Source organism: Toxorhynchites rutilus, chromosome 2 (assembly GCF_029784135.1).
Source record: "Toxorhynchites rutilus septentrionalis strain SRP chromosome 2, ASM2978413v1, whole genome shotgun sequence".
In the NCBI taxonomy this organism is placed as follows: Eukaryota; Metazoa; Arthropoda; class Insecta; order Diptera; family Culicidae; genus Toxorhynchites; species Toxorhynchites rutilus.
The window spans coordinates 305,627,051-305,652,220 of record NC_073745.1 but is presented as its reverse complement, the minus strand read 5'-3'; the positions used below and the strand labels follow the sequence as shown (position 1 = coordinate 305,652,220).

Below are 25,170 nucleotides of genomic sequence, written 5' to 3'. Positions count from 1 at the left end.
ACACCTTATGGTAGTATTAGCAACTAGAGACTTGGGGCTTTTTAACAAACCCAAACTCGTATCGATTATGTGTGATTTTCATGAAGAAAAATCGATTTGCATTTACTAGTTGCGTAAAAACACCCCAAATTGGACAAACCAAGATCATTTACCCTAGATCTAATTAAAAAGGCCTTTTCATAATCTTGAAGACACATATACACAGATGGTCGGTGTTAAGTCAGACCGGACCATATGACATTTTTATGATTTCGAGAAAAACGAGTTTGAAGTTTGGTGCTATAAGGGGTTTCCATTGAGCGTTCAAAACAATTTCGATAAGTTATCCCTGCTGTGCGGGTGATTTTTAAAATCTGATACATGTGGAATGTAGCTTACAAATCATTTAACCTAATGCTATCAATAACTTGATATTTTCAATTTTGCGACTTGGTTCGCTCTGACTTAACACCGACCAGATATGAGTAATTTATAATATTTTGCTTTACTCTTTTTCAGCTCCGAAAAGCGTTCAACAAACAAACGGAGGAGATCAAGAGCCTGCGAAAGTCACTTCACAACTCGGAAAAGCGAGTACGCGATCTGGAAGCCGAAGTTAAGCGGTTACAGCTGCAGCTGAAACGCTAGAGTGACCACCACGCTTCCAGCTTCTAGACAAGACCAGAAGGTGCATATGCCTCTCATCACCAAACACACGTCACGAGGCGTGTGTTGTGGCCAAAATCAAGAAAAGACACAAAACAAGTATATTTTTGCGCTCTCCGCTATCCGTAGCATTGCAACTTTCTATATCTACCAGGAAAAAAAACAGTACGAAGCAGGTAATTCGTAACGAGATTAAAAATGGTATCAATAATATATACACATACTTGAGTGCGCTCACAATTGCAAAACAGGACATAATATTGAAAGTTCTTTTTCAAGCTTTGCGAAAACAAAAATGTGAACAATCTGATCAACTGACTCTCTTGTAATGGAACGCATTCCTGTGTAACACCACTTAAAACATAGCTTATACATATAGAGAACCGAATATGTTCGATTCCAAAATAGGAACCGAAAAGTGCTGACACTGCGTTAAAAAAGAAACATGGATTCGCTTTCATCATCGCTTGCAAACTCTAAGCACGACGAAAGCGTTAGATAAACAGAACAAAAATCGGTTCCGCAATATGCTCTCGTTGCACAGAAAAAAAAAACATAAACGAGAGCGTTTTATTCTTCCGCCAGGCTAGCAGCATCTCATCTTTCTATGCATAGTGCGCTTTGTACATTTTTTTTTGGCAACCAAAGCCGGCGGCAGCAGCATCAATTATTTTCGTTTCATTCACTAACTTTGTGTGTTCCGGTTCCGGACACAATGCCTAGCTTTTCGATGATAAAAAATATAGTGCATTTGTTTCGTGACACCGTGCTTTGCGTAACGAAAAATAATTGACAGCATAATGTGGGGGAAGGGAGGGGGATACATGTGATTGAACATTAGCTTAAGCAATTGGGTGGGTGGGTGTTTGTTGCTGGCCACAGTATAGGTCGGCTTTTTTTTACTTGGCAACAGCTTCTTTCGGAAATTTGCATTTGAATTTGTAAACCGAAGAAAATCAAGCTTAGAAATAACCTAGTGGATATATTTTGTAGAAGTTTAAGGAATAGGAAGACATTGGGTCAACAACGGACAAATAAACACATCCTCTCTAGTTACCACACCGGAAATTATACACCGTGTTGTTCGGGAATGGAGCCGCGAAACACCGTCCTCTAAATTGTGAGCTAACATGTGGGGACATGAATTTACACTGTGCTGGCCAAAACACAAAGTACACATTTCAATTAAACCCTCAAATTTTGATTGATTTTTTGTCTGGTAGAAGTTATAATTAAAAACAAACATTGGCTGTAATTTTATCATTTTTGTTTTAATTTTGTTTATAAGCAATTTATAATGGCTCTTTTTTGCCTCCTCCTTCCAAACCGGGGGTGGACTCTTGTTATAAGTTAGTTAAGTTTTAGTTTTCATTTGACACTACTCCCTAAGACGTAAGGCGCTTTGAAGTTGTAATGATTGCAATAGAACCGAACAAATGATAAACTGTTTCCGCAGAGCGGGACAGCGCTTATGCTTACCATAACAGATAAAACGAAAAAAAATAACAATATTTTCCAGAGGCCATGCATTTTTCATATTCTATATATAGTGCCAGCGGAAAGCGTATATTTTGTGACAACGTTTCTCTGCTTTTTATCCTTACACAATCGTATGCAGTAAACAAAATGAAAAACATTCCCATATGTGGAGCAAATAAAGCAAATAACCTAACACCCGAAAAGAAAAAAAAAACTGTAATAGACCACAGTCTCAATAATAGGAAGGCAATATGCATTTAAACGATGTATCCGTTTTACTATCTAAGCTTTTTTCGCACAAATCTGTCTTAGCATCAGCATTGATGCTTTCGAGACCAACTTCTTCAGAGCGCTAAGAAAAAAAAACAAACAAAAAGAAAAGCACACACAAAAAAGACATATGTATATTGTGCAGGCGAGCGATGCTCGAGGTGGGAAAAATACATGTAAGACTACCCTTTTAGAAGAGCGTGGTCCCATCATTGATAGAACTAAAAGAAATCCATGTTTTTAGTTTTCACATATTTTATTGTCTCCCGTAAAATGTTTTAACTAACTTATCAGGACGGTTTGTGTTCAACGGAAAACCTTAATGGAATGTTACTAATATCCATACGTAAAAAAAACTTCAACTTAAGAGACGATGAGAATACCCTAAGAATCCAAATGGCACTCGGCAGGCAATGGTGGCCACTATTGTCCCACCAGCCGTCGCCCCACGCCGGTGATCAATGCGGCCAGCACTATGCTCAGCGAGACTTGGAACGCGGGAGCACCGTTGCATCCATCGGTGTCACAGGTAAAGATGCACGATCGATATTCGATTTTATCGCCGGGATTGCGCACGTAGTTGCAGTAATTTCCCAGATCGCGCGAGGAACAGTACCGCTTGGCTCCGATGCCACCTGTTGAACAGCAGAAAAAATACGATTAAATCTCGGCGACAGCGTGAAGAATACTGGAGTTATTGGAAGTATATCTGCTGACCATGAATATACTAAGTGCGCGAGGTGTTAGGGAAGCATGCAAACCATTCATCAGATATGTGTGATGTATGTTAATATGATTAGAGAATAGCTTCTACTCCACTCTTACCTTTCTGATCCTTCAAAACAAAAAGACAGTACAAACTTTCGATCATTTAGAAAATGGAACACCTACTTTTCCGTCAAATTTGAAATATTTGATAGTGTTTTATTCTATGTAAACTATGTTTTCTATGTTTTCCTTTATTTATTTAATTAGGTTCATTTATTCTAATAATATAATAATACGAATAATGTACTGAAGGCTTATAAATAATTAAGCAAGTAGCGGTTAACAGTTCTCACCGCCGCCCCTCCTTTTTTTTATATTATAGTGACTTCAACACATTTTTACCTTTGGGTCAACATGTTCAGCTGGAGGCTAATAGAAGCGCTCTAAAGCTAAAAAGATATAAAAAATATTAGACGGGGACAAAACTGGTCACTTGAGCATCCTGAATCTCTTACCCGTTGGACCAACCTCAGAGATGAACAGCGATTGGATGGAACCAAGGACCAATTATGACATTCCATACAGAGTGATCGAACTTTCTCGTTCAGTATGGGATGAGGGTGGTCCCGATGTTCGTAATGGTTCAATCCTGTTCTATACCGATGGGTCGAAAATGGGTAACAGAACAGGTGCTGGAGTGTATGGTCCCAGAATAAAAATTTCTGTAGCTGTGGGGAACTGGCCAACAGTTTTCCAGGCAGAAGTAGCTGCAATAATAGAATGTATAAATGTCTGCCTTAAAAGAAATTATAGACATGCTAACATTTGCATCTTCTCAGACAGTCAAGCAGCACTTAAAGCCCTCAATGCTTTCAAGTGCTATTCAAAAATTGTCTGGGAATGCATTTGCCTTTTACGACAACTGTGTCTGAGAAGTTCGGTACAACTGTACTGGATTCCTGGCCATTGCGGTATAGAGGGAAATGAACAAGCAGATGAACTCGCAAGACGCGGCTCAAGCTCACCCTTCACTGGTCCAGAACCATTCTGTGGAATTTCTGAATGTGTGTTGAAGAGTGAGCTGAAGAAATGGGAAGACCGGAAAGTAATGGCCAAATGAATGGCCGCCGAGTATTAAAATTACTCAACAATTGCTGAGTCTTAATAAGAAAGACTTCAGCACATTCACTGGTCTTATAACAGGACACTGTCCGAGTAAATACCATCTCAAAAACATAGGTTTAGTGCAAGATGATATTTGTCGCTTTTGTAATGCCGAAAGCGAAACCTCCGAACATTTACTCTGCAAATGCGGAGCACTAACAAGACGCAGACTTCAACACCTTGATAAGGCTATTCTGGAGCCCAAGGAAGTTTGGTCTGTGTCGCCGATCAGGACTATAAATTTTATCAAACAGATTATTCCTGATTGGCACCTATCTCGCTATAGCTTTCAGTCTACTTCTTCATCAATAAGCAGTAGATAAGCTTGAAGCGTAGTACAAAAAATGGGGCATACCACAATAGTTCAAACTAATGGACGCAGTGGTTCACACCCAACAAGGAAAAAAAACACATTTTGGCTGGTTCGTCACTCTTACTTCCATTTTTGGAAGAATGTCGAGAGCAGGGTTGCCAACAATATTTTTCAAAAAACTGGAAGATTGCTCTTTGAAAAAACTGGAAGACAACTGGATATTGTGAAACCGTTTTATGTTAAGAAGATCGGTTTTGATTTATCTAAAAGTATTTTTTTCACCCACTTCAATGCTTAAGAAACAGAATCTTCATCGAAGCTTCAAATCTTTTGAATACCAAAAAACCAAAAAGGTTTTATTCTTTTGAATTTTACTTTTTATATCAGGCTTGTTCAAGCCCAATATCCTTAAGTATTTTCTTTTCCTCGAGAAACTATTTCAGGAAACAAATCATAGTTTGCATACTTGAAAAATAAGCACTATACACTGCGTTTCACAACTATAGAACCACTAATTTTTTCTGAGTTTCCAGAGATATGTAAGAAGTCAGTTGAATTGAAGTATATAGTGTAGGATAGAATAACTATCTTCATTTAAAAGACTGGACATTCAAACTTCATTGTTGTGTCCAGGCGCGAAACAATCAAAAAAGTAAAATTCCAGTGTTTCATAGCTATAGAACCAGATGGAAGAACTCTCACTCCTTTACAAAATTAACGTCAATTTCACATGAATTAAAATATGTTTTTGATTCTTAGGTCATCTTTAGTTCTAAATCAGTTCAAATAACCCATTCGGGGTGGTTTTGACCAATGTGTATCTCGTTCTACGCAGAGGACACTGCTCATTTAAGCTCTTCAAACCTTTCATACTGCTTGTAAGCTGCATCTACTATTCGTACAATCACTCCTCATAAGTTCTTGATAGGGTTTTGATCTGGTAAACAAGCTGAGTAGTCCAGAATCTAAAGCCCCTATTCAATAAACCATGGGAGAGATAATAATAATACATTGTAAATTTATTTTACATGAAATGAGTAAAACTGAAGCACACATAAAAAAACTGAATAAAACTGGATAATATTTCCAAAAACTGGAAGATTTTAGGATTCAACTGTTTGACTGGATCAAGCAAAAAAAAATTGGAAGAATCCAGTTTAAACTGGAACATTGGCAACGCTGGTCGGGAGTGAGAATTGAACTCGTGACCTTTAACGTGAGAGGTATGGATGTTACCATTACGCCAGATCACCTCCACATCGCCCCCCTTTCCATTATTAATCTAGGGCATTGATGAGACTAAAATAAAATCGTGAGGCATTATGATGAAACTACTAATGCGGTTTTGAGAAAATATGTAGTCCACCATTTTGTAGCGGCCGCCATGTTGGATTTTCAAGATCATGGCATAAAGAGTTTTAGAATATAAAAGTGTGTTCCAAATTTCAGATCAATCGATCAATAGGAAGGGGTCAAATTTCTATTAAGGCAGTATTCTAGTCTAGAAATTTGAACAAAATCAAATTTGTTTTTCTTTTATATTTCTGTAGTTTAGGCATTTAAGAATACACCCTAGAAATGACTTTTCGAAAATCCTATTATTTACCGAGTTAGAGCCTATTTAGTGAAGCAGGATCTAACCTGGTACGACCACAACAATGAACTTCAAACGCGTTTTTCTCGAAACTAGTTTTTTCAAACTGGCGTACACGATATCTCAAGTTCTACTGAACCGATTCATGTCGAATTTATATGGATACAATATGCAGGCATCTCTCTATCGCATGAACCTCTAAAAATGATATATATTTTATAAGTTTTACTATTTTTAAACCGCATTTCGTTTTTCAAAGGGCCCCCATTTTGTCAAAAAGATATTTTTCACTTGTCCGAGGTTCATGCGATAGCGGCATCTTTAATGATTCAGAATCTGTTCGATTTTTTTGTTTCTGATAGCCAGCAGGGCTGGAATCGTGTACGCCATGGCACAACTTTTTAACCCTCTCACTTCATCAACTTTGAACTATTCTAGTTATGATTTTTTTTCTCCGTTCAATTTTTGTTCTATTGTTAAAAGATAGATGAACAAATAATTATATAATGAACGTAAAAATAATCTTTGTTTAATTCTACTGAGCTCGAAAAAAAGTCCGAAATTCGTGTCTCTACACTAGAATACCCCCTTAATGTGGGACAGTGCTACAGACAAACATATAAATAGGTCAACAGGATAAAATCATTTGAATGTCATTGTGCATGCACACTTGCAAAATCCATCAGCAAGATTGAAAAGTACACGGGTACCCTCACAATTTCCTGCTGGTTACAAGCCAGGCAACGAACTGGAATCGTTTATCGTGAACCTAATACACTGCGTTTCATATCTATAGAATCACTCCAAGTAAGAAGTCGGTTGAATTGAAGTATATAGTGTAGAATACAATAATTATCTTCATTCATAAGACTGACCATTTGAACTCTATTGTTGTGTTCAGGTGCGAAACATACAAAAAAACAAAAATTCAAGTGTTTCATAACTATAGAATCAGATGGAAAAACTCTCACTACTTTACAAAATTAACGTAAATTTCACATGAATTATAATAAGTTTCTAATTCGTAGGTCATCTTTAATTCTCAATCATTTCAACTAACCCATTCGGGGTGGTTTCGATCAAGCTGCGCGTTTTTGTATTGTGTATCTCGTTCTATGCAGAAGATACTGCTCGTTGAAGCTCTTCAAATCACTCATACTAAAGGAAAGGAGCGCTACAAAAGTTTTTTTTTAAATAAAAATTGTTGGATTAAGTGCGATTCACATACAACGTCCACGTTACGTTCACGTTGCGTCAATTATTCTCCCATGCAATTCTTATGGAAGCATTCTCATACACCAGCAACGGCAAATCGAAGTTTCCGTTGCCGGTGTATGTGAATGTTTTCATAAGAATTGTATGGGAGAATAATTGACGTAACGTGACGTGACGTGAACGTGACTTGGATGTTGTATGTGAATCGCACTTTATTTCTATGATATAACCGCAAAGTGGACGTGGGACTATCTTAGCTTAGTAATCATTTGTTTGTATTGATTAAATTTTTGATTGACTGAAACAATTTCCGAATTCAATTGAATTCAATATATTTGCTCTTTGAGTAAAAAGATTGTATAATGCCGTGTAAGGTCAATTCATGTATTGTGATAGATTATGTTCTTCGTTACGAGTAAATTTATTGACAGTCCTTTTACGTTTGGTATGATGCCCAGAACCAGTGTTGAAAAAAATCATCTTCGCTTAACTCAAAAGCTTATATTTTCGGGCTAGGTTGCATCGAAAACCTATATACTCCAAACGAAAATCAAAATGACAGATCCAAGCAACCAGTGAATATGAGCAAATGAACTTTTGTTCATCAATATGTTTTGATGTTTATTTTTCCACCCAATGTCATTTTCATCTTGATTATTCAGAATGCCAGAACAGAATTTCATTTTAGCCAAATGAATATCAGCTGTTGTTTACTTTTAACCAGAGGTAGCTGTGTGCGGCTAGATTTTATGTAGGTCGAATTGTACTGATGCTTAAGTCCTTCCAAATCAATGCAAGCAACAAGAAGATTATGATATGTTGTAATCCATTTGACCATCGAGTCTAGGAGCAATTGTTATTCAATTGCAATACCGATGTGTTTAGGGATCGTTCGCGATGCCGTTGTTACCGTCTCACCAAACAAAATTCTGCGCGATTTCTTGCAAAGATCGTTTCATCGAGTTCTGGCGTTTTTGTTCTCTAAATGATCCTGTCAATAACTCGCCTGACTAATTTTATTTATTATATTTGGAATTTTGGCTCAAAATCAATGCCAGAACGAATATCGTTTCGAATGTGAGAAATATCAATTTGTTGCTTTTGATATTCAAAGTATAAATAACAGCGAAGTTATGAACCCCACTCAATGCCGCATTCATTCATTATAGCAAATTTGTTCATGCATCAGCGATATGAATAAAATGAACTCGTTTGTTATTGTCATCAATATTATGAGGGCAGTGTGTTTCGAGCTGAAAAAAAGTCATTTACACTGAAATAAAATCGTATTCGTTACTCGTGAATATTTGTTGATATTCTAAGACACTGCCCAGAACATAATGTGTGTTTCCTTCTGAAGTTTGCATCTCTCAAGTGTACGTACTTCTCGAACCGCGAATTTGCTTGATTTGATGAACTTTAAGCATTCAATTTCGATTTTGACATGTACGTCAAACGCATATTGTTTAATCAATAGGCGTTATCGCAGCAAGTGGTTATCAATATTTTGCCTAATCTTTCAATGGTATGCGTAGAAATTCAGTGAGCAGAAGATATGAAGGCATATCCTTCAATGCAATCTTGAATAACCGAGCCAAAGCGTTGTGTTCGTACCCGCTTTTGTAATCCGTGTTAAGAAAACACTTTTCGAAGTGCCAAAAAAACATGCGGGTGCAGAAATACCCCCGGCTTGCATGAATCAACAACTTCAACTTCTACTTTTTATACTATAGAGGATTTAAACCTGAAAGTTCATTCACCTCTAGTGTCTGCAGGATTTTCCCATTAAGTGTTAAGGCAACATATTCTAGTTTGCACAAAGGCAAGCGAGTACAAAAATACTCGCAGTTTGCATTTATTTGCAAAGCCGATTTCCCCAGACATCTTGGTTTTGAAGTCTGTGTTAGGCAAACACATTTCAGTCGGAACAAAAATACCCCCGGCTTTCACGTATTTGCAATGCCGATTTCTCCAACGCTGCTTGGTTTTGAAGTCTGTGTTAGGTGACACATTTCGGTGAGAACGAAAGCCCCCAAGGCTGATTGGTTTTGATGGCTGTGTTAGGGAAAGCATAAATCGAGCCAATCAAATCGAGGCAATTAAGGTGTTTAGATAACGCTTAACATTTTACAGTTTTTCAGTTGCTTATCTAATGAAAAATAACATTTTTTTTAATTGTGATAGAAGCGTAGAAATATTCCCTATCAATTGATGCCAGCATCTTTCCGATTCAGTAAGAAATATAAGAATTCGGAATATTTCATTTTTTCTGCATGTTCTGTGTTTGGTTTTCATTTTACACATGGCAAACCTTACTGAAGAGAAATGTCAAGAGAACGGGAAAAATATGGTGTCGTTTGCTGTCCCTATCGGTCTACTTTTGTAGTGTCCATATTGAAATACCCTTTACTTGTAATACACAGTACAACATGGCGTCGCTTGGTCGAAACCACCTCGAATAAATAACCGATTCGAACTGATTGAGAACTAAAGATGTCCTACGAATGAGAATGTTATTGTAATTCATTGTAATTCAAGTTTTCCCATCTGGTTCTATAGTTATGAAACACTTGAATTTTAGTTTTTTGAATGTTTCGCGCCTGAACACAATAACAAAGTTCAAATGCCCAGTCTTTTAAATGAAGATAGTTATTAAATCCTACAACCGACTTCAAAATCAACTGAATTTTCATGTGTAGTTGCTATGCAGCCCCAAGATGGTCAGCGGAGCAGTTTCGCGGGATGCTAGACATACTCACAGATAAGTTCATCGGCCGAAACCCGGTCATCCTTGGAGGAGACTTCCACGCTTGGACTGAGGAACGGGGAAGCAGTCTACTAGAAGCCTTCGCAAAACTAGGCGTCACACTTCTGAACGTAGGCACCTTACGAAAGGACAGTCGCGAATCCATCATCGATGTAACTTTCTGCAGTCCGTCATTGGAGGCAAACACGAAGTGGAGACATAGCGACCACCAGGCAATTATGTATAGTGTCGGTCAACGGAATCCTTCGGTGGTAATTGTAAGTGGAGGAAAAATGTTTTTGACAAGGACTTCTCGTCGGAGCACTACGCATAGACAGCAGAACTCCTAGTCTGAGCGCCGACGAGCTCACAAGATCATTGCTGAGGACATGCGACACAGCGATGCCAAGAAGGTTGGATCCGACGAATAAACGACATCCAGCTTACTGGTGGAACGGGACACTCAGCATCCTCCGCGCTAACTGTCTACGAGCCAGAAGAAGAGTCCAGAGGGTACGAACCGATGCAGAAAGAGAGAAGCACCGGGCGTTGCTTCGAGCGACCAGAGCCGCCTTGAAATTTAAGATACGTAGGAACAAATCAAACTGCTATATGGGCTGTGTCGAGACGTCGACGCAAATTCTTGGGTTGGAGCAAATCGAATCGCAATGGCGAAACTCCGTTGTTCAACGACTCCCACGGAACTGTGTCCGAAAAAACTCGAGGTCATCGTGAATGGACTCTTTCCGCAGCACGACTCATTGACGTGGCCACCCACACTGCACGGTGAGGACGAGGCCGAGAACGCACAAGTCACCAACGAAGAACTCATCGTGGTGGCAAAACGTTTAATGATGAAAAAAGCACCTGGCCCCGACGGAATCCCCCATGTGGCCTTAAAATCGGCAAACTTTGCTTTTCCCGACTTGTTCAGGATGGTGCTGCTGAAACGTCTGGATGACGGTCTCTTCCCTGCAAAAATGAATATCCAAGAGTTGGTGCTGCTCCTGAAACCAGAAAAGCCACCTGGAGATCCAGCATCGTATAGGCCTATTCATTTGCTGGATACTTCAGGAAAGATCTTGGAGAGGGTTATTTTCAACAGTCTGGTGAAATGCACGGAGGGTGATCACGGATTGTCGAAAATACAGTTCGGTCGGTAAACAAAAACGAGTAGGTGATCGTTACTGCGCGGTGATTTTGATCGATGTGAAGAACGTTCTCAGTAGTGCCAGTTGGGAGGCTATCGCCGAGGTGCTACACAGATTGAAGGTCCCTGGCTACCTGTACAGGATATTGAGGAGTTACATCCAGAATCGGATTCTGGTATACAACACAGACAGGCGACAGATACTGAAGAACATCTCGGCGGGCGTTCCACAAGGTTCCATCCTTTCCAACGCGATGTACGACGGTGTAGTAAGGCTGAAGTTACCCAAAGGTGTGAAGATCGTGGGCTTCGCGGACGACATAGTAACAACGGTAATCGGCGAGACGCTCCAGGAAGTGAAAATGTTTGCGACGGAGGCAGTAGACACGATCGGTAGCTAGATGGACAGTGTAAAGCTCCAGATGGCACACCACAAAACCGAGTGTTACTGTTAGTGAGCAATCGGAAAGCAGTGCAGCGGGCAGAAGTCTCGGTTGTAGGACATACCATCGCTTCGAGGCGGGCAGTGAAATACCTCTGAGTTATGATCGACGACCGGCTAAACTTCAACCAGCACGTCGACTATGCAGGCGGGAAGGCGGTAAAGGCCATCAACGCGGTGGCGGGGATCATGCCAAATAGCTTTGGACCAAGCAGAAGCAAGAGGCGCCTCTTGGTAACGTATCTGCGTCGATACTGAGGTACGATGGCCCTGCCTGGTTGGCGGCTCTGGAAATCCACCGAAATCGGAGGAAGCTGAACAGCACATTCCGACTCATGGCCATGCGAGTCGTATGCGCTTATAGGACCACTTCGACAGAAGCTGTGTGTGTAATCGCCGGAATGATTCCCATCTGCATCACTCTGGCGGAAGACAGTGAGTGCTACAAGCAGCGGGAAACCAGAGGTATCCGGAAATTGATGGCAACAGGAATGGGATACGGCAGAAAACCGTAGATGGACGTACAGGCTGATACCGGTACTATCGACCTGGTTGAACAGGAAGCACGTTGAGTTTAACTTCTACTTGACGCAGTTTCTGTCTGGACGTGGCTGCTTCAGGCAATATCTACATCGGTTCGGGCACGCAGTTTCACCACTCTGTCCGGAGTGTGGAGATATGGAGGAAACACCGGAGCACGACGTTTTTGTCTGTCCCAGGTTCACCGAAAGGCAAGAGGGACTGCCTACACTTCATGCCGGGAATATTGTGGAGGATATGTATCACACAATCACACATGAGCTGCAGCGAAAGTGGAGAGTCGATCAACGTGCTGACAACGACGGACTGTGCAAGGCGAACAACGGCGATGGCTGTTACATTGGATGGTACCCTACGAAAGTAGCTGTGACGGAGTGCGCGTCATGTTGGAGGGCAATTCCTAATCGGCGCTTCGTTGGGAAAAGAAATCCTGCGAGGGTGGCTGTGACGGGGCGCGCGTCTAGTTTGAAGGCGCTTCCTAATCGGTTCACGTCTCGTCAGGTGAGAAACCCCGCGAGGGTGGCCTTGACGGGTTGCGCGTCAAGTTGAAGGGCAATTCCTAATCGGTACACGTCTCGACGGGTAAACGGATACCGGCGCGGAAAACAACAGCATGCCAGTCTGGCAATGTATGGATGAAGCAACACTGTTAGCGTCAAGGAGGACGTCATCATTGAACCGATGTATACCCCACGAGTAAACGGAAGCTTGTGCAATGAATTGCGGAGGACAATGGAAGGTGAATGTGATATATAGAGAAAAAGGGAAAGATCAACGCTAGTAAGCGTGGAAAACTCGTGAAGTGCATGAGCACAGCCGCCCCCTGAAGTAGTCGCCTAGATGTGATCCCAGAGGGAATGAGGCAACGAGTAGAGGGCTTGGTTTTAGTGGGTGAGAGTCCCACTCGACGTCTGAGTTAACCCTTCCCAGATAATGCTAGTAGAGCGTTCCTCACCTCTATAAAAAAAAGATGTATTCAACAATCCAGCTCTTAAATCAATTTGAATAGCTATGCTTTCGTGAATGGACTTCTAGGATGGACGATGTAAGTGTAGGAGTGAATGTTCTACGGGATGACCAACCTGTTGATAGATCTTGTGCACGTCTTCCTTTTTGGACTTGCATATTTATCGAATTCTCACGGAGCCAAAGCGAAACGTATTGTAAAACGATTTACTATATAGGTGAAATGAGGTTAAAATGAACAGGTAAGATGAATAAGTGCTCAAACTTCGATAATTTAGCTATAAATAAATTGATACTTCTTCATTATCCTATTCTTAGAACATTTTAAGCTGTTTAGGACACCCTGTTATGCATGAAACTGTCAAATGTAAAAATAATAAATAAAACAGAAATTTCTCTCACGGTAGCCATTTTGATATAATTTTGTACGCATCGTATTTAAGGAATTTCCCGTGAAATTTAAATTATTCGACCTGATATCTTCGACAAATCATCAGTTTGGACAACTGTTCACATATCCAATGAGAGGTGAACAGATATTTTGTTTGGTTTCAGTGATTAATTCGCATTCGGAATTACTTTGTTGTTTGGGGCAAAATGAGCCACCACAGGATAACGACTAACAATGTCATGTTTTCCAAAGCTTATCTACCTCATCAAATGTTGCTTTTCAAGGGGTTCCTTTTGTGGCTCTGACTCTGAAAAAATATGCCACCTCGACCAAAACCAAACCTCAATATGTGTTTCTTACTTTTTCACACGTATGAGTAAATTCTAATTACTACTCTAGGTGAATAGGCTCAGCTTGATTCATACATGTACCTACTATTTCAACAATGATTTAAACAAATTTAGATAAGGAACAACGCATAAATCTATCCCATTTAGCATGATATGCGTAATTGTTCATTTTACCACCCCCATGTGATCATTTGAACCGCACGATAAAAAATGCTCGATTTTACATCTTATTTTCTTTTAATGAAAAATATACTATATAACCGTTTGATATCTTGAACAACAGTTAGTGAGGCTATAATATTCTTCGAAGAACGGAAATGATAGCAGTATGTGGACGGAGGAAATGGGCATATTCCTTAGGGTGTTCATTTTAACCGCTTTTCCCCTACTGTATGAGTGTAAGCTTGCACTAGTCATAGTTGTGAACAACGACTATTCCAATCGAAATTAAGATTGGATACCCATAAGCAAAATACTTATTGGATCTGCTAGATCCCGCATTGCAACAGCTATAGCTGAAATTGTTGCTTTTATCTATCTATGGTCAACATAGAGGCGAATGAACGGCAAAGTTTAAAGTCTCTTAAAAACAAAGAACAGAACAAAACATATGTTCAACAACTCTAAAGCATAAAAAGCTACTAATTTAAGAGTAAAAAAGGAAAAAGCAAAACACACGAAGCTAACAATAGTTTCTACACACAAGCAAAACCAGAAAACAAAACACGAATAACGCTTTTGATCATCACCGTGCATCGCAGTCGATTTGACGCAATAGGCCGCCTCGAACACGTGATCGCACGGTTCCGGCTTGAAGGGAGAGGCCTCATCCGCCACCAGCATATCGGAACAGTACATCGAATGCGCCGAAGAGCATTGGTAGCACAAAATTCCTAGCGCTGCAGAGCGAAAAAAAACAACAGATAAAAGTAACCAAGGGTTAGTTATTAGAGTTAATCATGCGATGTGATATGATTCCAAGAAGTAGCTTTCTGCGGTTAGCGTTTCTACATTTGTGTTAAGCTCGTGCTGCGTGTTAACTTGTTGACCCATTCCGGTGTGTGTGGTTAAATGATCCTTATCGAGCGTCATGCGGTAGCTTCCGAACGTTGCGAAGAGTTATAACCGAACCCTTATATTTCCGATACGTAGATGGTAGTCAGTGGTGCATACCTTCGAAGCGGCCGATATGCTTGATGCAATACTTCGCCCCGTAAACGTTGGAGCAGTCCTGCGGTTTGATGCCCGGTCTATCGAAGCGCTCGAACCACTCACTGCACTGGAATGGGGTACTCGAATCGGACGCATTGCAAACGTAGCACTCAATTGCAATTGCTGTAAGGGAACAATGTTAAAGGCACACACACACACAAAATATAATGAACTTTATTCGCTGAAATAGTATTTTTTAAACGCGCAGTTGTACCATACCAATTTTGGAATATTCACCACTTCACCAGCAACTATTAATAGCGCGTGTGATTGACATGAAAGGATCATCCCCCCCCACCCGGGGCACTTATGATTCGTCCTCGAAGTAGCTACTTAGACTATCCAGCAAAGCACTTCTCAAGATTTTTTTTTATCCATAATAATATAATAACGATGATGGTCGTAGAAAATTGTCCGCCTAAAAGCAGGCGCGGTGAAACGTCCAAGGATAACGATTGCGACCTGGTGGGCGGGCGCAATGAGGGCGTATGTCACGAGCATGAAAACGGCGGAAGAGTCGCGCTGAAGATCGCTAATGGAGCGAAGGCTGAATCGGGTAGGTTTTCCTTCTGCGGTTGGAAGTGGAATTGAAAGGGAGGAAAATAATTTAATCATCGTTGTGTGTGCTTTCTAACAATAATAATAATGAGCAAATAAAAAGGGTGACACACGCCTCGAAAAGTTCCACCCTAATGGGCGCGATTTTCCACTCAGAGTCCAATAATCCGACGTCTAATAGTACAGCTACAAAAAAATTCTTACATGTTTGAGTTGCAACTCTTTGAGAGGGATAATATTTGCCGGAGAAATTTTGGTCCTTTCACTGAAGTGGCAAAGCGATTGATGCTTTGAGCTGAACTTTCTGTTTGAGTTAGGGAGCTTCTTCAGTGCTTATGGAAATAAGTTGTCGAAATCAAATATCGCTCAGTTCGCTGCTGCTTTACAGTTGAGCCTCGAACGAGTTTCGACTGAACAATAGAAAATATTTCTTCAAGTTGCTGTTCATTCGACGAATGAAATATGTGAGGATAATTCAGCACTGCCGGTCGGATGAATTGAATGAGTTAGATGAGAGACAATGTGGGAAGGAAAATGATGAAAAAAACGGTGGAGGAGTGCACACTTTTTACCAACATCCATTTCGGGTAAATATTGCCATCGTCGTCAATGAGGTGGAAATCCTCTGATAAGATTGAGAGTGGAACATATTTCTTTCGCCATGCTTAATTAATTGAAAGTATTTTTAAAGCAGCATGAATTAGATGGATTGATAGAATATGTTTGTTAATACAAACGACTCGTTTTAATGTTTTTTTTTCAGAAATTAAGTTAAAATTGCTATGTAAAATGGATGCTTCCAAAATGAATTCAATATTGGGTGTTTTTCAAGAGGTTTAGAACTTTCAGTTAGCAACGTGTTTTAATATGCGCGCCATTTCGACAGCTGTTACTTGTTTTTTTTTTTAATTTGATTTGTCGTTTCAAAAGCCTAAAAACTGGGCATTTTTTCTTACAAAAGTGATGGTTCAGTTCGAAAACTAATCGTGCTCTTCGTCAGTTTTCCGGACGACAGAATCGTTTATCAGAGCAATCAACCCTTTGCACTCGTGCGTCGCGTAGTGTAAACTCGAGCGACACTGCTACGACCGATATGGTTCTTTGTAGCTCTGGTGAGTTCAAAACTCAGGGCCCTCAATTGGCAATCTTTGTGTGTTGTTATAGCTAAATTCACGCACCAATAATCAAGTCACAGTGATCCATCCTCTCTCTGTACACACACGCTCTGTGCTGCTTGCAACAAGAGGATCGGTCTATTTGTGCTATTAATAAAACAACCATGGAAGCCTCATATAAACTATCTCCGATGTCCGGTCCAACTGGACAATCGAGAAAACGAATACTCTCACGAACAAAAGGGTTATTCTGTAGTTTACCATACGTAGGGACGTCGTGGCATCTTGAAAACAAAGAAGCATGAACACTCTTGCTGAAATTGAAGCCGCACGATCAACGTCGTACATTTGGTGAAATAGCCCAAAATGAACTTGCGGCTGATTCCGACCCAGCAAACATTAAATCGTATAGCTTTTGCACATAAGGGGTGTCCTATATCGAATTGCAAAAACTATGTAACAAATTACCTAGTTGACCGATCCTTTTCAAATTTTCAGACATTGAAATATAACCCCAGCTTTTAACATATTTATTTCATTCAACTTCAATAACATAACCGTATGCTCGTATCTCACGCTTAACTGCACTGATAAGGTTCTGCACAACATCTGGCTGCAGCTTCTTCTGTACGGAGACCCACTTTTTTCTTCATGTCTTCCTCAGATATGACCTCCTTGAGATGCTTCCTTAGTACCTGCTTCATAATAGCATTCATGTTTTTGGGTACGAAAGTGATTCAGTTGGCTTCGTACCACTCCAGGACATCCTTTGAATAGTGGCACGAAGCTAAATCCAGCCAGAAGATCGTAGGGCCCCCGTCTTGCTTCAACGGAAGAAGCAGACGCTTCTGTAGACACTCCTTGAGGTAAATCTGCCTGTTTACAGTCTGTGGTCACGAACGGTGCACTCTGATTGCCATATGAGAAGAGCGCTCGTCAAATCATGTATTTCTTGGCGAACTTTGAGAGTTTGTGCTTCCTTACTTCCTCCGGAACATCAAACTTGTGCTGGGCGATCAAGAACAGTAGCCGCGAATGCTGCCAGAAGTCTGCCTTGACGGAAGTCTCATCATCCATTATGAGACAATGAGACTTCGTCAGCATCTGGATTTACAGTTTCCGGGCCCATGACTTTCCCACCATATTTTGCCGTTCGTCACAATTTGGAGCCTTCTGCTCTTTGTACGTACGCAGTTCCTCCCGGTCCTTGGCTCTCTGATCGAAATGCTTGGACAGATTTAACTTTTTTGGCCACATCACTGACCGAAGTATTGAGATTCCGCTTATACGCTTTCACGATACGCTTGTGATCCTGCTCACTGATAGCACATCCATTCTGGACGCATTTCTCCTTCCGTTCGATGCTCAGAGTTTCGTACTAACGTTTAATCACACGACTCATCGTCAATTGCACGATTCAGGGTTGTTTTCCTATGTCTATGTTGAGACCGTTTACTAGTTTTCAGGTGCTTGCGCAAAATCAATCCACGACGTTGCTTTTCGGGTGACGCAATTTTTTCCAGTTTTCGAAAAACTGACAGCAGTAAAAATACAGTGTGAACAATACACTCTAAACTACTTCTACCCAAATTTTCAAGAGGAAATACCCAATGGGTAATTTTCTACATCGTTTTTGTCCGTGATGCAATTTGATGTGAGACCCTTTATTGGAGAGACGAAGAATCTATTGCTGCTGTAGAGCGTAGTGTCGAGAAAGAGCAAAATGAGCCCAATTGACATAGTGCTCAACAAACGGAGCTGGGTCCAATCACTCTATGGCAGATTTTGCGGAAAGATTTACATACTTACAAAATTTAACTCGTGAAAGAAGTGAATAGAACTCATTTGTGGTTAGATGGCTGCACCGATATGCACTGTCATATTTGGTCATTATTTGGAAAACTGCATCCTGAAAAGTCACCAAGCGCATTATGGACTAGTCGAATCATATATAACGGGTGAGTCTTAAGCAACGGGACTAAATTCATGTCAAGTTTTCCGCTACAAGCGCTAGAGAGAGACAAACAGCTGTGTGTGGTTTTGTTCTCCTCTTTGTGGTCGTTGTCGAAACTGAGTTTTCTCCGAAAGCGTGTCTTTCAGATGCTTGGATGAACTGTTCGCCAAAAATGGTTGCTTTTGTAAAATAAGCACCATATATATGTGTTCTGGATGGACCTAGTTTCATGCCATAACGCAAATGTCACTCTGGATTGGCTGGCCGGCCATAACACAATCCCCTAAACGTACCTCACGCGCGATAAATTATATGTTGGGTCAAACTGTCCCAATCGATGTACGAAGGTGGTTGGAAAGCCACCACAGCTCAACAACTCAAAGTGAACTTCAATGTGGTTCAGACCGTGATGGCGAGGGTACCAAGAATCTCGAGGAAGATTTAAGGTGAAATGCCAGTATCTGTCTAAATTTTTCACATCTTAATCGCACATGTATAGACTTGTGAAAATGCAATAAAAAATTGAAATTTAAAATAAAATCTTTCTCACCAAACGTGTTCTCATTTATTCCCGTTACTCATGACTCGTCCGGTGAGTGTTCTTCAAATGCAAAGTTTTCTTTTTCTTCTTTTTGTTTTTGATACACTTTAAGCTTTGCAGCTCATTCGCCTCTTTAAAAGGCTAAATTTTCTCCCAACATTTATTTTTTGTTGCTTTTCAAAATTATTGTTTATTCTTTACTGCTAAAATGCTTATGAGCCTAAATAAATAAACAAGTGGGAAAAAAACGGCGAAAGGATATTCAACACATTGCATTTGAAAGAGACGCTATCCTAGATCAGCTGGCGGGCGCCTAGAAATAACGACAGTAGACTGCGGACTACTCTTTGGTCACCCATGGTTCATATCAACCAAATTGAAGCTCTCTAACCGCTTTACAATTTCCCCTTCGACGCCACACTGTATTTCTTATACTTCTGCTGCAATTTCTCTTCAACATGTGCCTTCAACTGCTAGTGTGAATAGAATGAAGTTAAATTCATGGTTTTTTAAGATGTTCAAAATAAAATTGCAGCGGAAATAAGACCGCTAATAGTGTGCTGTCAAAGATCGAACTTTAGAACGGTTAGAGGGCTTAAATTCAATTGATAGAAGCAATCAAGTTCGTCAAGGAGAAAATTCTACAAAAAGGCTAATTTCTAAGTTTATTACTACAAAAAATTCGCTGTTAGTATGTACCAATTAACACCTTGTATGTACCAATTCATTATTGTTTCACATTTGTTGCTTGAATATTACTTTTGAAAACTCTAATTTTGAGCATAAATTTCAAGAATCGGATTTATTTTTTTACTGTGAAGGTCCCAAAGGCCATTTCATTTTTTTGGGTCCTACCTCCACCCCATACGCTTCTTTTGGAGTAGGAAGGACTTATTATCTCGTGGATAATTTGTTTTTCAATGTTATATTGGGTTGGGGAAAAAGAAATGTCGTATATTGTCAATATATGGCAATACTTAAACATATCTTGTGTTGAACTTATCGCATCGCATCGGGTCATACTATACGGCTATTTAAAGACGACAATCTGTGCTACAAGTGTCGTTTTGACAGTGTTGTGATTGTCCTTTTCAGTCTCAAGTTAAAGCGCGTCAAAGATGGAGTCCACCGAGCAAGAAATTCGCCATATTTTACGTTTTTACTACCTGCGAGGTAAAACTGCAACGAAGGCGGCCGAAAAAATTCGTGTAGTTTATGGACCCGATACTGTAACGATTCGCACAGCACAGTGTTGGTTTGATCTATTTCGTTCTGGTGTAGTGGCTGTCGAAGATACCCCCCGTACTGGTAGGCCAATCGTCGTGGAAACCGATAAAATCGTTGAAATCATCCAAGAAGACCGGCATGTGAGCACTCGCTCGATTGGCCAGGAACTGGGTATAGACCATAAAACCGTTTGGAACCATTTGCAGAAGATTGGATTCCAAAAAAAGCTGGATGTATGGGTCACACGAGTTGACGCAAAAAAATCTTTTAGACCGAATAAACGCCTGCGATGCACTGATGAAACGGAACGAACTCGACCCATTTTTGAAGAAGATGGTGACTGGTGATGAAAAGTGGATCACGTACGACAACCTAAAGCGAAAAAAGTCGTGGTCGAAGCGCGGCGAGCCAGCCCAAACCATCGCCAAACCCGGATTGACGGGCTTGAAGGTTTTGCTGTGTGTTTGGTGGGATTGGAGGGGATCATCCACTATGAGCTGCTCAACTATGGCCAGACCCTCAACTAGGTTCTCTACTATGAGCAGCTTGACCGTTTGAAGCAGGCGATTGACCAGAAGCGGCCAGAAATGATCAATAGGAATGGTGTTATTTTCCACCAGGACAACGCTCGGCCTCACACATCTTTGATGACCCGCCAGAAGCTACGGGAGCTCGGATGAGATGCCCTATTGCACCCACCGTATAGTTCGGACCTGGCTCCAAGTGATTATCATCTCTTCCGGTCCACGCAAAACGTTCTTGGTGATACTAAGTTGGCCTCAAAAGAGGCTTGCGAAAACTAGCTGTCTGAGTTTTTTGCAAATAAGGAGGGGGGGTTTTATAAGGGGGAGATAATGAAGTTGCCTTCTAAATGGTAACAAGTTTGCGAACAAAGCGGCGCAAATTTGACTTAAATTGGATAATTTTAAGTATGTTAGATAAAGCGTCAAATTTCGATCAGAAATACGACATTTCTTTTTCCCCAACCCTATATTACTTGATGTCGTCGGTTTTTTTCGGTACTATATTTCTCATTGCGTCTACTCCCGCGTATGGCTATCACTCTAAGTCCATCACATCTAGTCAATTATGAAATCTATTCTGTGGTCATTATATAATTATCATGTTGTTCTCTTTCGGTGACATTCATGTCAGTAGTCATAAAACAATTTAACGAAGCCAATTGTTGTCCTTCTGAATGGTGTGATATTTGTCATTTCTTTAGCGTCTTGAGGTAATATGTTGTGAATTTGTAGTCCACGATAGAAAAGTGATCGTTGTGTCGTTGTTTTTGGAAGATATTGTAATCTAAAGTCAGCTGCTCTCCTGGTGTTATGAGAGTGCACGTCTCTTCCATATTCGATATCTTCCATCAAATAATCAGGTAGTAATCCGAATTTCATTTTATGAATAAAGATCAGGCAATTTCGGACAGTCCTTTGTCGTACGGACAATTATTGAAGCATATCCAACATCGAAACACTTGGCGTGTACCTACTAGAATAAGAATAAACAACAAGGGACCTAACACACTACCTCGAGGAACACCTAAATCATTTAGTCTTCGATCCGATGTAGTATTTCCAAATCTAGTTCTTTGACTTTTATTATTCAAATAGCTTGTAAACCAATGCAAAACCACACCATGAATTCCTATGTTATGTAATACTTGAAAAAGCTTCCGTCTATCAACAGTTTCAAAAGCTCATTTGAAATCCAAGAACACAGCTACCGTGTATTTGCCATTCTCTATATTAGACTTCATTTGCGTAATATTAAGTTTATCGCAGTACTTAGAATGATTCTTTCGGAAGCCTGATTGTTCTGGAATCAAAATGCCTTTTCCGTTGATGAATTCCAGCAACTGCTTCTTTACACACAGCTCTAAATGTTTTTCTTGCAGTCTCAACATATTTATGGGTCTGTGTAGCTTTGCATCAGTAGTGTTTGTCACTTTCGGGATAGGTATTACTATCGATTCTTTCCACGGTTCTGGGACTACACCGCATCGAAGACTTTTCCATCAGACCCTCACACCATCCTGAATATAATGTGCAAGGAAAATCCCGCCACAAAAGCAACAATCGAGCAGATTGTGGAAAGTGTCACATTGCGTGAAAAGCACAAGATAATGGGTCTTTGCTAGCATAACATTATCTTACATGAGGGTGCTATTAAATTAGCACTATAATTCGTTAGTTACGAACGATAAAGCGATAATTTATCCGCACTATTTGGTAGCGTTTTGATTTGGTCCCATGTGAGCTATCGTATTGTACATTATACGAGGACATGTGGGACACCGCCAAGCACCGGCACAACCCCCCGACGAATGCCAACTCACAGCTGCATCGTTTGGGTTTGGGTAGCGGAATTGCCATGGTGACCAAATAATAACATGGGGCCGAATGTTCAATTTTAATGAAAACATTCTTCTGCAGCCTGACGGTCAGACATATAAATCAAAGTATAAAGTTCAAGTTTCCATTTTATGTTTTGACAACTGATCATTCGATCATTGTATGTTTAGTTTCAATAGTTTGGATGTATGTGTACAACTGCTACGGAAACGTAATCCAATGAAGCTTAAGTTCATTATATTTATCAAATTTTCCGTAAAACTGAGCTTAAAACGGAATTTAACCGTCTCAAACAACACTTACCTGATGTAAAGTATGTGACGAATAAAATAAATCCTACAAGTACATGCTTCATATTCTCTGCTTCCTTTAATCCTACAACAGCTTACGGATGACTATGATGGCAGGTTATTAGGGTGTGTTCGGAATGCTTTGGAACGCCTAACTTTTGTTTCCTTGATTAAAGTTACTCTCGGCACCGTATTCGTATCACCAACAACTTGTTTCGGACAATCATCGGGAGGTGATCACAGTTTTCATCAGTATATAAACTTTTTCATCCAATTTCACTTCAAACTAAATGAAAACAAATCGACTGGCAGGCAATTAGGCGGACAATGATCACTTGTCTGCTTCCTAACTACGGTGCTTGTACACCTTCGTGGATACGATCAGTTCACACAACTACTATCGGCCCGACGTTTCATTTCATTCACACTTGCCAAGCGCCAGCCACGCACCGTATATCGTACACATGCGAACAGATCAAAACAAACCAGCAGACTGATTCATCATTCATGCTTACGGTGTTTCACGTCGGGCGCGATTGAGGCCCGCGTCCAGACTGTTGTTCATTTGCGTTATTTTGTTTCCATTGTCATGCACACAAACGAACGCACATGTATGCGCCACACGGAGCGAACGCATGCTTTGATGGTTCATTTGTTGTGAATGAAATTCATGAATTGATTTATCCGTCTCAGACAGTGGGCTGAAGTGGATGAATTAACCCAATAAATATAATCTTCTTTGATAGAAAATCTATCAACAGTTTTTTAGAACTGATAGTAACTACACATTGTATGATAATTTTGCTAAGATCCATGAAAAACTAATATCAATAATTATACTTTTTCCGCATGACATGAACGTTGTTGCATATACAGTGACTCAAACTCGTAGGCGTACTCCACCATTTTCCCTTCTTGTGAATTTCGAAAACAAGCTTTCCGAACATTCTATTTAGATAAAGTCGTAGTGTCATATGAGAGTTAAAAGGTTTGCTATCTGTTTTTAGAATAATGGTTTTTACTTCTCTAAAAATAGCGAATGTTGCGTCCAGCGTTCAGTGTATGCAAGATACCAATCAGATACAGTGAACGCACTCTATAGTTAAAGGAGATAAGTACAAGACTAGGAGATGACATATTTGTTTACGTTTTGAGAACGAGAAGATATTGACGAATAAAAGGTTGAATTAAGTTGTAGAATTGAAAATATAATTGGATACTTTTGAGATAGAAGCGAGAAATTAAAGAGAAAACTAAAATGTAAGTGGAAATTGAAATTTATAAATCTTATAGTAAATAGATATATAATTCTAGCTTTGTGTGCTTCAAACAACAGTACTTCAAGGATTGTTTTTTCACAACCAAAACAATACTCAAAGATTTTATTTCTTCCTGATGGAGAGATACAATTATCCTTGCTGCGACCAGGACGACAGCTTCGATGCTAGTGTTCGCTGGGATCGTTGCCGAAAGTGGTTTCATTTCTCGTGCGTTAGGGGTGACGACAGTATTGCGGAGGTTGTATGGTTTTGCCTACAATGCATTGGAGAAGACGAATTCATGCGCCAATCCGTTGGAACGACTGGGAGAACGAAAACGAGGTCACAATCCCATGTAACTGTGAGATCCGGGAGCAGCAAAATCGAAGAAACTTGTCAAGTCAGTGAGTCATCGAAGAACAAAAATACACCGAAAAACGTCGTAAAAGATAGTAGAAGAGTGTTGGATGAAAATAAAAATAATGAAAATGTTACTATTGAGAATCAGGGAAAAGATCAGCAAGGTATTGAAAAAAATAATAGTTCAGTAACAATTCATTCTGTGCCAAATTTGTCTAATGTAGGAACCACAAGAGCGGTTTGTGATGATCCTAAAAATCCCCGAGGTTTACGTAAAAGCGGAAGTGTGATGTCAACGGAATCTAAAAAAGTGAGAGCTAT

General features: G+C 40.2%; 2 protein-coding genes across 15 annotated transcripts in view; one reads left to right on the top strand and one right to left on the bottom strand.

The window, feature by feature from the left end:
* The window catches only part of LOC129770843 (coronin-1A-like), a 143,060-nt gene extending 140,470 nt beyond the window's left edge, over positions 1 to 2,590 (top strand). For all 13 annotated transcript variants that reach the window (XM_055773967.1, XM_055773961.1, XM_055773956.1 and 10 more), the window contains one exon: positions 499 to 2,590. In XM_055773967.1, coding sequence (XP_055629942.1) covers positions 499 to 627 — 129 coding nt within the window. In that variant the 3' untranslated portion in view covers positions 628 to 2,590. The remainder of the gene's footprint in view (positions 1 to 498) is intronic.
* A 41-nt stretch (positions 2,591 to 2,631) lies between these two features.
* On the bottom strand, positions 2,632 to 23,771 carry LOC129770845 (U-scoloptoxin(05)-Sm1a). Of its 2 annotated transcripts, none has more exons than XM_055773971.1 (3): positions 23,244 to 23,771; positions 14,723 to 14,872; positions 2,632 to 3,029 (listed from the first exon to the last, which is right to left on the bottom strand). In XM_055773971.1, exons 1-3 carry the CDS (start codon positions 23,293 to 23,295, stop codon positions 2,818 to 2,820), a joined length of 414 nt encoding a protein of 137 aa, XP_055629946.1. In that variant the 5' UTR covers positions 23,296 to 23,771; the 3' UTR covers positions 2,632 to 2,817. The 2 variants fall into 2 exon arrangements, with proteins under 2 accessions (XP_055629946.1, XP_055629945.1); XM_055773970.1 differs by lacking the exon at positions 14,723 to 14,872 and adding an exon at positions 15,147 to 15,308 and having other exon boundaries at positions 23,244 to 23,757.
* Between the last annotated feature and the right edge of the window lie 1,399 nt (positions 23,772 to 25,170).

What these genes read in the sequence shown, in the direction of transcription:
- LOC129770845 (XM_055773970.1), bottom strand. Translation starts at nt 23,295, where the DNA reads ATGAAGCATGTACTTGTAGGATTTATTTTATTCGTCACATACTTTACA. An exon ending in CGTCACATACTTTACATCAG is followed by an intron (nt 15,309 to 23,243) that starts GTAAGTGTTGTT and finishes GTTCCCTTACAG; the next exon opens with CAATTGCAATTGAGTGCTAC. An exon ending in GCATATCGGCCGCTTCGAAG is followed by an intron (nt 3,030 to 15,146) that starts GTATGCACCACT and finishes GCTGTTCAACAG; the next exon opens with GTGGCATCGGAGCCAAGCGG.